Raw genomic sequence first — 12,472 nt, 5'->3', positions numbered from 1 at the left:
GGTTGTGGTGTGTGCTTGGTTGCAGTTTTTGAATGGTGTCCCAACAGCTTTTCTGTTTTCAATGTGCCCATGATCCCTGAAAGTGTGGTGAGCTTTGTACTGGAGGGGGGAATTGTGCAAAGTCAAAATCTGAGGGTTGTAGAGGGGACCTCCCCAACTTTGCTGGCTCTCTTCAGGGGATGGACCCTCTTCTCCACTCTTCAATGGTACCCCAGAAGGTTTCCATCTCTACAGAAGGTAATGAAGCTGCTCCATTAGCTTTGTTTCCAGTACCACTCCCAATTTAATGTGTTAACACTGACTTGAAGAAACACATTTGGCCTCAAATGGCAGAAGGAACCCCTCCTCTCATCTCAAACTGCCCAGGTGTTAGGATCAGCAGAGTAGGTCCCATTTGTAGTTTTGCCACGCTCTTTGCTTCGAAGGATGGTGGCACACAAGAGGGCCTTATTTTCAGTGGCCCCCACATGGTGGTATGATCTCTCCTCTGTAGTGTATTTTGCCATCATTTGCATGCTGTACAATGATTGGTCAGAAGATGGACCGCTTTACCCAGGCCTTTGTTTGAGTAGTCTTCTCTCCACCGTTGTTACTGTGCAGAGTGGTGAATGTGTTGCCCAAGAATCCTGCAAAACTAGAGCTGGCACCGGTGACAATTCATTGGTGCTCCCAGTGTTATGCATCACCAAAGTCAGCAGGTAGTTTTTCATTGCTTGGAAGGCCTGATTGCTTGGGTAAGCCCCAGATTATGCCCTCTGGAGAAAAACTTCCATCTATTAATTATCCAGCCTAGCACTTGTTTTGATGACTTCTCTTTCTGAACAGGGCTGTCCCGGAAAAACAGGGGTCAACGGAGAACCAGGTTTACCAGGACTGAGGGTAAGAGCTGATAAAAATAGATTAAATCTATTCAGATTTTATTCTTTCTGTGTTATTTTGTTTATTAAATGCATATCACACCCTTCCTCCCAAAGGACAATGCATCAGTAATAAAAACAGTGCAATTAGACCAGGTAAAAACAGCTAACAATAAATTTCTAAAAGCAGTTAAACACCAGTTGGTAACTTCTAAAAGCAATCACTTTCTCTCAAATCTAAGAATTTCAGGGCTGTCATGAGCAGTACCTTTTATTTTTCAAAATGCCTGGACACATAGGGATGTTTTAAAATTCTTTCTATGAAAGATATTAATGCAGAAACTAACAATGATTCAAGACAATGATTTGAGTTTCTGGGTTTATCTTTTCTTTTCTCCCCCCCCCCTTCCCATTCCAGGGCCTTCCTGGCAAACCTGGTCTAGAGGGGCTGCAAGGGATTGTTGGCGTCAACGTAAGTGATGGCTCTTATCCAGAGAAGGGATGAGAGACATTCAGTTCACTCCACATTTAAATGGGAGCTTAACCTAATTTGCACTTCCACCAGCTGAACCACAGCCATTCTTCGAAATTCACACTTCTCTGAATTTTGTGGTGCAGTTCTCTAGCCAAGTAATGGGCAGGAAAATGTATGTATTGGGGGTAAAGCATGCATAAATCAAGCAAAAATAACTTTAAAAAGCACACCAGGTTATGCCCAACTACATTTTACTGAGAGTAAACCTGCTAAAATCAATGGACCTAAGTTAGGTCCACTGTGTTGGGTTGCACTGGATACAACCTATAATATTAGGGGAAATTGCTTAATATACATAGTCTTGCAGAGCAAAACTGCATACACTAAAAAGTGTTTATTAGGAGAAAATTGCACTGGAAGGCTGATGAATTTTTGTGAGGACTTTTTAAATCATAAGCTGATGTAAAATGGTGGCATGCTGAACTTACGATTGGAGAAAAGAGAAACTGAAATTGATATATTTGCCCATACTTACTCCAGAGTGGGGAAGATGGATCAACCTATTTCCCTTCTGACTTAGTTCTACATGTACTCAGTCATGGCCTCCTTTCCCGCTGTATGCCTGTTTCTTTTGTAAATTGTATGTGTACACACAAAATCATGTTTAAGACATTTGCACTTCTTCTTAAAGCACACTTTTTGTTATGCATTCTTTTCCTATACAGTCACACCACGGGTTGAAGACGCTTCGAGTTGAGCACGTTTGAGTTGCGCTCCGCGGCAACCTGGAAGTAGCAGAGCGTGTTACCTCTGGGTTTTGCCACTTGCGCATGCGCAGAAGTGGTAAAAAGCGACGTGCGCATGCGCAGATGTGCCGTCGCTAATTATGTTTACCTCTAGATGCAAACGGGGCTCCGGAACGGATCCTGTTCGTATCTAGAGGTACCATTGTAATACATTCCTCTGTATGCTCCCGAGTGCAATTTCTCCTAGGCATGCATTTGTGTAAGCATTAGTTTAACAAACTATTTTAAAAACTGTACCACAAACTTCAGAGAAGTCAGTTGGTAGTCAACCTCCAGTCCTCCTGTGCCCAAGACCAGCAGATGAGGAGTTCCCTTTAGGTTGTGGACCAGAAGAAGTTCTGCTTCATCCTCAGAAAGGAGGAGACCTGACTTGTGAAAAGTGAGGTGGGCCACCTGGAACATTCCCTTCCCATCAATTCTTAGGACACCTTTTGTGGAGCTCATAGTATTAGGAATCATAGGATTATAGAATTGTTGAATTGTGAGCAACCCTAAACACTATATAGTCCAACCCTCTGCAATACAGGAATCACAGCTTCAGAACCCCTGACAGATGACCATCCAACCTGTTTAAAAACATCTAATGAAAGAGAATCCACCACCTTCTGAAGGAGTCTGTTCTGCTTTTGAACAGCTCTTACCATTAGAAAGTTTTTCCTGATGTTTAGTCAGAATCTCTCTTTTTTTGTAAGTTGAATCCATTGGTTTGGGTCCCACCATCTGGAACAGCAGAAAACAAGCTTGCTACTTCTTCCATGTGATAGTCCTTCAGATATCTGAAGATGGCTGTCATATCACCTCAGCCATTCCTCACAAGGCTTGGTTTCCAGACCCTTGATCATTTTCGTTGTCCTCCTCTGCACGCGTTCCAGCTTATCAACATCCTTCTTAAATTGTGGTGCCCAGAATTGGACACAGGACTCCAGGTGGGGCATGACCAAGGCAGAATAGAACAGTAGTATCCCCTCTCTTGGTCTGGACACTATACTTCTGTTGATGCAGCCTAGAGTTTATTAGCTTTTTCTGCTGATGCATCACACTGTTGACTGTGTGTTAAGCTTGTGGTATACTAAGATCCCCAGATCCTTTTCACATGTAATGGAGGGCTTATTAACTTGACAAGTGTTGTTAAACCCTTATATTCCAGGGCTATCCAGGATCATTTGGTGACAGAGGAAAGCCTGGTCCCAGGGGCAAAAAGGTAGGGGCTGTCAGAACATTTGGCATCAGGAGATTAAATGTTTTCCAGGGCCAAGCAACATTACAATTTATTTATTTTGCAGATTTATGAATTGTTCGATAGCCAGAAGCCATCCAAACAGAGCAGAATAAAATCAAATGGGATATGATACAAAAGATGCGGACCCTAAAAATGAGATAAAATTTAAAAGACACATATTCTTAATAACAATATGAAATACAAAGATACAAAGTGCCGTACTTTTCCGTGTATAAGACTCCCCCATGTATAAGAAGAAGAGAAGAGGAAGAGTTTGGATTTGATATTCCGCTTTATCACTACCCGAAGGAGTCTCAAAGCGGCTAACATTCTCCTTTCTCTTCCTCCCCCACAACAAACACTCTGTGAGGTGAGTGGGGCTGAGAGACTTCAGAGAAATGTGACTAGCCCAAGGTCACCCAGCAGCTGCATGTGGAGGAGCGGAGACGCGAACCCGGTTCCCTAGATTACGAGTCTATCACTCTTAACCACTACACCACACTGGCTCTCGCCCCTTATTAGGAAAGACGCCCCTATAAGACGCCCCCTATTAAGAAAATGGGGAGAGATGGCACAAAGTTGTTGAGCTTTTTTGTGGAAGATTGCCCAGAATTGTTCGGCTTTTTTTAGGGGGGAATGCCAAAAATCGCTCACCTGCACACGTCACAAAATCCGCTTCTCGTCTGTCCCCTCACTGGCAGAAGCTGCCAATCGCCCGCCCAATTCTCACAGCATCAAAACCACCCATTGACACAGCAACCAATAACACACACAATAGCCACTGGAAGCTGTGGCAACAACCAAAGAAACGTCCACCCTATGCACTACCCATGTATAAGACGACCACCATTTTTTAGCAGGATTTTTGCAGAAAATATACTAGTCTTATACACAGAAAAGTATGGTATCTACAAGCAATAAAACCATTTCTAAAAATTGTTCAATTAATATTCCATAAATGATTGTGTGGTCTTAAACAAATACGTCGCCAGCTACTGCTTAGTGATTAAGATGCTAAGTACCTATCTTAATCTCAGCTGGTAGCTTATTCCAGAGGGCTAGAACTGCAACACTAAATAGCATTATGCGTACTATTTAAAAATGTGATTAGGACATACCACCTCTCTTTCTTAACAATAAGCAGCTGTGGATCTGCGCTGGAACACGGGGAGATTGTTCCCTATGTGTCGTATGCAAACACTGCAAACACTGACCTCATTTGAGGCAAGCCTTGTGTAGGGCTCAGGCTGAATGATGAAGAGGAGCAGTGCTCCAGTGTTGATTCAGCAACAGCTAACCGTAGACTGAGCCCAATATAGGAGCAAATAGTTCTGTCTCAGTCATAAGAGCTACCAATACTAAATTGGGCCTTTGCTCAGCCTTCTCCAACACTCTTTCACTCTAATGGAGTGGGGGAGACTCTGGTTGTACTGGTACCTCTGTGATGGCATCCTCTGAGTCGGGGGGGGGGATAGCAGTGTGGTCTCATTGGGCCTGAAGGGGCATTGGTACCAGGGGCACCACTTCTGGAAGTGTTTTTTGTAGCATTGTGTGCAATTCTTCTAAGCCAGAGTCTACAATCTCATCTCCTAATGAAGGGGAATTAGATCCCAGGTTGTGACACCATGGAAATTTCCTCTTCCCAAGCATGCTATTTGCTCACAAAAAACCCTACGTATTTTTCCGTGTATAAGGCTAGGTTTTTTTAAACCAAAAACTTAGGTTTAAAATTGGGGTTTGTCTTATACACAGGTGGTGCTGAGCACTGGCAGAGGAAGAGGAGTAGGGGGCAGCGCACCTCCCCTGGCAGCAAGACCCCAGTGGGGTGCCATCGCGGCTGCCCCCCTGCCCGTGCTGGGCTCCACGCCCCTGCAGGTGGCTTGCCAGGCCCCCAGGACATGCCCCAGCCCCTTCCCCAGTGCCGGAGCATGAAGCTCCGCCACTGGTGCTGACGGGTGTTTTCTTAATTTGGAGTCCCCCAAAATATACATGGGGGCGTCTTATACACAGAAAAATATGGTACGTCTATTGTGAGCAGGTATTAGTGAGATCTGTTTTTATTTGTGCATACACTAACCATATGGGAGGGCCATAATACCACTGATGGTGCTGCTACTATAAGTAACGAAGTGATCTCATAGTAAACCATGCCTTCCTGCCCTCTCTTCTCTCAACTCCCCCTGCCTTTCGCCATCTTTGCAGGGAGAGCCTGGAATCCGAGGCACCACAGGATTTCCAGGAAAATCTGGTTCCAAAGTGAGTGTAATTTTCTGCTATGCTCCCTTACTCCTAAATGGTGGTCCCTCCCCTTACCTGGCCAATGCCCTGGCAATGCCTCCCCAGGTGGGATTGGGCAATTAGCTAAGGCAGGTGGAGATCTCCATGTATCCAGCCTGGGGAGGGTGAAGCCAGCCCAAACTACTGAGAGCCACACTGGGATCCGGGGGGCTGCGTGCGACCACGCAAAAAGGCACCCCCCCCCATTTGATGTGGGGACCAGTCATTCTCCTGAAAACCAGTTTTGGGGAAGCCAGACAAGGGGAGTGGGCTCTTGTGATTGGGTTTTGCTTGTGGGTTTCCCCACAGGCATCTGGTTGGACAGCATGAGGACAGGATGCTGATGGGCCATTGGCCTGATCCAGCAAGGTTCTACTTATGTTTTTAACTTCCCCAATTCTATTGGGCTACATTGCGATCAACTGGGAGACAGAGTTCATTTGCAGGGTTAGAGAGTCCATTCCCTCCAACATTTTCCCGATGAAAATAGAGATGTCCCATTCCAGAATGATAATTTTACTATTTATACCCCACACATCTTACTGGGTTGCCCCAGCCACTCTGGGGCATATATAAAAACATAATAAGACATTAAACATTAAAAAAGCAGCACTTTCCCTATACAAGATTGCCTTCAGATGGCTCGGGGGTCGGATAACTCCATACCCTCCAACATTTCTGCAGTGAAATAGGGACATCCTAAGGAAAAGTGGGACGTTCCGGGATCAAATCAGAAACTGGGATGGTTTCTCTAAATCAGGGGTCAGCAGCCTAAGGCCCATGGGCCAGAAGTGGCCTGCGGAGGTCCTTTGACAGGCCTATGAGCCGCCCCCAACCGAGTTACCCACTTGCGTGCTGCGCTAAATCAGCACAACGTGGCGGGGGACTCGCTTCCGTGGTGCCAGAAATTGCATCTGCGCAGACACTGAAAATTGCAGGATCGATCCAGCCCAGGCAAGATAAACGGGACGTCCCTGGAAAATAGGGACACTTAGGGGGTCTGAGAGTTCTGAGTGGTCACTTGGCAGCAGAGGGGTTTTTTTTACCTTGTTTGGCTTTTCTCCCTGCATAGGGTCCACCAGGGCCATCTGGCATGAAAGGCCTTCCTGGCCCACAGGTATGTTCCCCTCCGCACAAAGTTTTCATCTCCTTTTCTAAAAAAGTAACATCTCCTATTTTATTTTATTTATTGTTATTTTTTTCCATTCCATCATACATAAGTTGACCTGCTCACCCTTACACTAATACTGATCACCTGGGCCTGCACAATGTGTGCCTTTGTGTGACGTCATAGCCGTGGGTGAGAGCTTGTCTCTACACTAAGGGTGGCTAAACTATGGCCTTCCAGGTGCAACTGAACTATGACTCCCATAGTCCTTGGTCATTGGCCATGCCGGGGCTGATGGCAATTGGAGTCCTAAAACATATGGAGAGCCACACACCAGCCCCCACAGTCGTAGTTTTAATAAAGGAGAATGAAATCCTTTTTTTCTTACTCCTTGTGACCAAAACAGACCTAACATGGCAGGTAAGTGACTGGATCTTTCAATGGAGTTTCTGCCTTCCTTTCAGCAGTGTGGGTAGGGTGGGGCAGAGTCAGAGCTATGGCACCTGGGGGGGGGGGCGGGAATAGACCAGCAGAAAAGTTCCCACTTTACTCTCCTTGCCACCGTCCATATCAACATACCAATTTCTACTGATCAGTCACATTATTATTATTAACAGTCATTCATCACTTACTGCAGAAAGTGCCTCAAAGCAACCTGCAATTAGTTTAAAAAACAACAACCATACAAATGCAAAATCTAAACCAGCATCAAAAGAGCACAACTACATTATTTTAGTAAAAGCATTCATTGTGCAATATTATAAAAGCAAAACCTTATTCCACCCTACTAAAAAATAAACACCACCACATTATTGTTGTTGTTGTTGTTCTTTAGTCGTTTAGTCATGTCCGACTCTTCGTGACCCCATGGACCAGAGCACGCCAGGCACTTTTATATGCCTGTTGTCTTTGTCCATGGAGTTTTGTTGGCAGGGATACTGGAGTGGCTTGCTGGTTCCTGCTCCAGGTGGATCACGTTTGGTCAAAACTCTCCTGTCCATCTTGGGTGGCCCTGCACGGCATAGCTCATAGCTCATAGCTTCTCTGAGTTATTCAAGCCCCTTCGCCACGGCAAGGCAGTGATCCATGAAGGAGACCACCACATTATCCTGCTAAAAACGCTCATCCTGCAGTACCCCACCCTACTCAAAGATGAACATGAAAACTAGAGTATGAAAAGATGGTGTCCGTCCTCTGCAGGAATAACCTTCTCATTTCTTTCAGGGCAGAATGGGAGATGTGGGCCCCAGGGGATTTCCTGGAACCTTGGTAAGCATATGGTTACCTGAGCATGGGCAGGGGCTCACTTAGCCCTGATCCTGCCATGCCCCTTCCCACAGTCTTGGCAAGAAAGAAGGGGATTTCTGCCATCCTCATCTCTTTATGAGCTTGCAAATGAAAATGTTCTTCTCTTCCTTTATGAAATGCACTTGTGCACCCTGATTTCCCCCACCTAGGAATGTTTTTTCCTACTCCATAGGGACTTCCTGGTCTACATGGACAAAATGGCATCCCAGGAAAGCCAGGACTAGTGGGAGAAGCAGGGTCCATTGGTCCAGTGGGAGTGACTGGTCTACCAGGGTGCCCGGTATGTACACATGCGTATCTGTGCCTGGATGCTACGTGTTTTGGAGCTTGGTGACAGCTCCAGGTTCAGTGGGGGTAAGAGGGTCTTCTTAGCCAGGCAGGACTGAAGGGATATCAGCATCAAGGAGTGCCCAGATGGCTTGTGTAAAGAAGCCAACCCCTTTGTCCCATAGAGAAAATAATCGCCGGTCTCTCTGTACTGTGAATGAAGGACAGTTTCACTGTTACATATGCCAAGGACGGAAAGCCCTGGCTTGGGGGCCAAAAGCAGTTCCCCAAGCCTCTTGAGATTCTCCCCAGACTGCACCCCTCACCAGCCCTACTTCACATCCTACTTGAGTGTTTTAACACTCTTGATAATGGGCACCCTTGATAATGCCTGGATGGAAGAAGTGATGAGTGAATGTATCACTAGAAATTAGCCTTCTGCACTAGTGCATTGATTTAAGTGATTGCCTCAGGTTTTCCTGATTTAACTATTACCATCGATAACCTGTAAAGGGGGTTGGGGAGCATGAGAAGGAAGCACAATTAAAATAACAACAAGAAATTCATCTGCTATTTCCATGATTTAATTTTAGACTTTTTCCTGAGTTTATCCTGGTAGGTAGGTGGAGCAGCAGATTATCATTATACGAAACAATCCTAATGTACAACTTGTCCTTGTCCTTAATTGTAAAGTGTGTACTATCTTTACAGGGAAGAGATGGGCCAGCAGGTCTAGGGGGACCCATTGGAGAGAAAGGAGAAAAGGTAAGTTAAGGGTGGAAGTAAGAGGATCTCACCCACACACTGGTCTTCCAAGGTTGCTACATGTCAAAGAGCTAAAGGCATTCTTTTGCTCTCGTAAAAGCTGGAATACTGATCTTAAAATATCATCTCATCCCCTGTATACATAACTGATCCCTGTGTTCTGCAGGAGAGCATCCTCTGCAAATGCTATCCTTTCAGGGGGTCCTTCCCACACAATGTTGGACTTTTGGTGTCATGCTAGAACTTAGAACTCCCTCCCATTGCATATCAGACAGGCACCTTCTCTGTTGCCCTTTTGGCACCTGCTAAATACATCCCACTTTCTATATATACCTTCTGAAATATTTATACCAGTAGGTGTCAGTGTTGGATTTGAATTGCTTGCCTGTAAATGCCTGGGATTGAACCTGGAGTTTTCCGCGTGCCAACTAGATACTCTACCACTAAGCTGTGGGCTTCCCCAGTCTGAGCAGCACTGCTCTGTGTAAACCCATCTTTTGCAGCCTATATTGTTGAATACCCTTTTTTCTTTAGGGTGCCTCCGGAGGCCCTGGTGCAGCTGGTGTCAGTGGGCTCGATGGAGAGCAGGTATGGTATGGAAATATAGTAGAATGCATCCTCTTTCCCTCTCTCTTTTGTTTTCTATCAGGTGCTGTCCTGCTTATAATGCTAGAAACTAGATGGAGATGTATTAAAAAATACCTAAAGAGAACTCTGGGAATTGGAACTCTGTGAGGGGAATGCTGGTGATGGTGGTGTCCTAGCAACTCTCAGCTCCCTTAAACTACAGTGGTGCAGATAGGGCCTCGTTATTCTATGCACAAACATGCAAACACATTAACTTCAGTTCTCCCATTGCAAAAGATCCTGCGTGAAAATTTGTATCCATTTTCATGCAGCTTTCTCCTAATGTGAGTATTTTTTTGTACATAGTTTTGGCTAGTATAAGCATTCTGACAAGCAATTTCCCTCTTTCAGAATGCAATTTCATATATGCGACTGCACTATGCACTGCTTGTCAAAATGGTTACACTAGCCAAAAGTTTCTCACTTTTACATATTTGACACACATTTTTGTACATATCTTCTAGAGGAAAATTCTGTGTTGCAAAATGCAGGAGTGTGAATTTCAAATGAGAACGGTGTCTTGTTTGCAAGGTGCAAATCCGGGACTATCTGGGGAATAAATTTATCCCCTATCCATAATCCATACCGAAACCTTGTGAAATCCACCAGCCTGTGATATTTGTGCTCTCCTTTTTCTATGTGCATGTACAGAGTGCAGAATTATTATTGTGTGTTTCTTTTCCCTCTAGGGTGTCCCAGGCATACCTGGAGTGGAAGGTCAACCTGGGTTAAAAGGGGAAAAGGTGAGTGCTAACAAGTTTTCTCTTGAACCACCTGGATTTTGAGAATCTTAGAATTCAGAGGATGTTGCTCTTGTTCTATAGGAAGAAGCTTGATTAGCATTCTTCCACCCGTGGCACTCCCATTTGCCAAATTCATTCATCTGCTCAAAGGTCCTTGTGGCTACAGTTGAGAAAAGGTTGCAGCATTTGGGACTTTTTAGTTTGGAGAACTAATGACATGGTAGAAGTTTATAGAATTATGCATGGCATGGAGAAAGTGGACAGAAAAGCACATTCTTCCCTCTCCCATAACACTAGAACTTGTAGACATCCAATGAAGCTGAATGTTGGAAGATTCAGGACAGATAAAACAAAGGACCTCTTCAGTGGTGAGCCAGCATGGTGTAGTGGTTCAGAGCGGTGGACTCGTAATCTAGGGAACCGGGTTCACTTCCCCGCTCCTCCACATGCAGCTGCTGGGTGACCTTGGGCTAGTCACACTTCTCTCAAGTCTCTCAGCCCCACTCACCTCACAGAGTGTTTGTTGTGGGTGAGGAAGGGAAAGGAGATTGTTAGCCACTTTAAGACTCATTAGGTAAAGGTAAAGGGACCCCTGACCGTTAGGTCCAGTCGTGACTGACTCTGGGGTTGCAGTGCTCATCTTGCTTTATTGGCCAAGGGAGCCAGCGTACAGCTTCTGGGTCATGTGACCAGCATGACTAAGCCGCTTCTGGCGAACCAGCGCAGCGCACGGAAACGCCGTTTGCCATCCTGCCGGAGTGGTACCTATTTATCTACTTGCACTTTGATGTGCTTTTGAACTGCTAGGTTGGCAGGAGCAGGGACCGAGCAATGGGAGCTCACCCCATTGTGGGGATTCGAACTGCCGACCTTCTGATCGGCAAGTCCTAGGCTCTGTGGTTTAACCCACAGCGCCACTTGCGTCCCTCTTGAGACTCATTAGGGTAGTGATAAAGCAGGATATCAAATCCAAACTCTTCTTCTTCTTCCTTTTCATACAGCTCATAGTTAAACAATGGAACTCACTCCCACAGGAGGCAGTGTTGGCCACCAACTTGGATGGCTCTAAAAGAGGACTGGACAAATACCATACTATCTATGGTAGTAACCACAGTGGCTCTGCTCTGCCTCCACAGTCAGAGGCAGTAATGCTTCTGAATACCAGTTGCTGGAAGCCACAGGAAGGGAGAGTGCTGCTGCGCTTGGTTCCTGCTAGCAGTTTTTTCATGGGCATCAGGTGGCCAATGTGAGAATAAGCTCCATAGATTAATCATGTGATGCATGGAGAAGTACTTTATTTAATCTGTCTGGAGGAAGAACCCTTTGTGGTTTGCAGCTGCGACCACCATCAGTATACTGTGAGTAAATCCAGACTCAAGTGCAGCTCGTTCCAATGTCATTCTTTCTTTTATTATTGCTTTCCAGGGTAACAAAGGAGCCCCAGGGGCCGCAGGTGTTCAGGGTGACATTGGAGAGACCGGAGAGAAGGGCCCAGAAGGGCAGCCTGGTGGATATGGAGAGCTGGGAAAGGAGGTAATCTGCACACAATTCCTTTGAAGTGGGTTTTTCAGGCCAGGTTATCAACCACAAGGGTGCATTCAGATGTGGGGGATGTTAAAAGGATTTTTTCTGATTTTAATGCTAGACTTTCTGCTCTGTTCTTCAGTACTTCTTTCATATTGCAGGGCCTGTCGCACTATGGAACTGTGGCTTTTGGACATGCCACACTAAATTTAATTCACATCAATGGGCATGGTGTGACACAAAAAACAGACGCCATTGGCCAGTGTCATTGGACTCAGTATCCAGGAAGCTGGATTCATGCATGGGGTTGCTGTGGGGAATTCTGAGCACAGGGTTTGATGTTATGGTACAAAGCCCCTTTCCTAAAGAGATGTGCTTCTCTTCTACAGGGTGACTATGGAGACCCTGGAGATCCAGGAGATCCAGGGCCAAATGGAAAAAAGGTGTAGTAGATCTGTCCTGATTTCCCCCCTTCTATCTCCCTCTCACCAATAAT

General features: G+C 45.5%; 2 protein-coding genes across 3 annotated transcripts in view; one reads left to right on the top strand and one right to left on the bottom strand.

The window, feature by feature from the left end:
- Positions 1 to 12,472, bottom strand: part of SLC31A2 (solute carrier family 31 member 2) — a 537,879-nt gene that overhangs the window by 368,141 nt on the left and 157,266 nt on the right. The window lies entirely within an intron of this gene.
- Positions 1 to 12,472, top strand: part of LOC308578981 (uncharacterized protein) — a 148,431-nt gene that overhangs the window by 102,919 nt on the left and 33,040 nt on the right. For both annotated transcript variants that reach the window (XM_081179605.1, XM_081179606.1), the window contains exons 33-44: positions 826 to 879; positions 1,276 to 1,329; positions 3,286 to 3,339; positions 5,560 to 5,613; positions 6,707 to 6,751; positions 7,967 to 8,011; positions 8,223 to 8,330; positions 9,029 to 9,082; positions 9,617 to 9,670; positions 10,399 to 10,452; positions 11,878 to 11,985; positions 12,366 to 12,419. In XM_081179605.1, the coding sequence (XP_081035731.1) occupies positions 826 to 879; positions 1,276 to 1,329; positions 3,286 to 3,339; positions 5,560 to 5,613; positions 6,707 to 6,751; positions 7,967 to 8,011; positions 8,223 to 8,330; positions 9,029 to 9,082; positions 9,617 to 9,670; positions 10,399 to 10,452; positions 11,878 to 11,985; positions 12,366 to 12,419 (738 nt within the window). The remainder of the gene's footprint in view (positions 1 to 825; positions 880 to 1,275; positions 1,330 to 3,285; positions 3,340 to 5,559; positions 5,614 to 6,706; positions 6,752 to 7,966; positions 8,012 to 8,222; positions 8,331 to 9,028; positions 9,083 to 9,616; positions 9,671 to 10,398; positions 10,453 to 11,877; positions 11,986 to 12,365; positions 12,420 to 12,472) is intronic.

Source organism: Podarcis bocagei (assembly GCF_964188305.1).
Source record: "Podarcis bocagei genome assembly, chromosome: Z".
Taxonomy (NCBI): Eukaryota; Metazoa; Chordata; class Lepidosauria; order Squamata; family Lacertidae; genus Podarcis; species Podarcis bocagei.
Note: the sequence above shows the minus strand (reverse complement) of the source record. Positions and strands in the feature narration are given on the sequence as shown.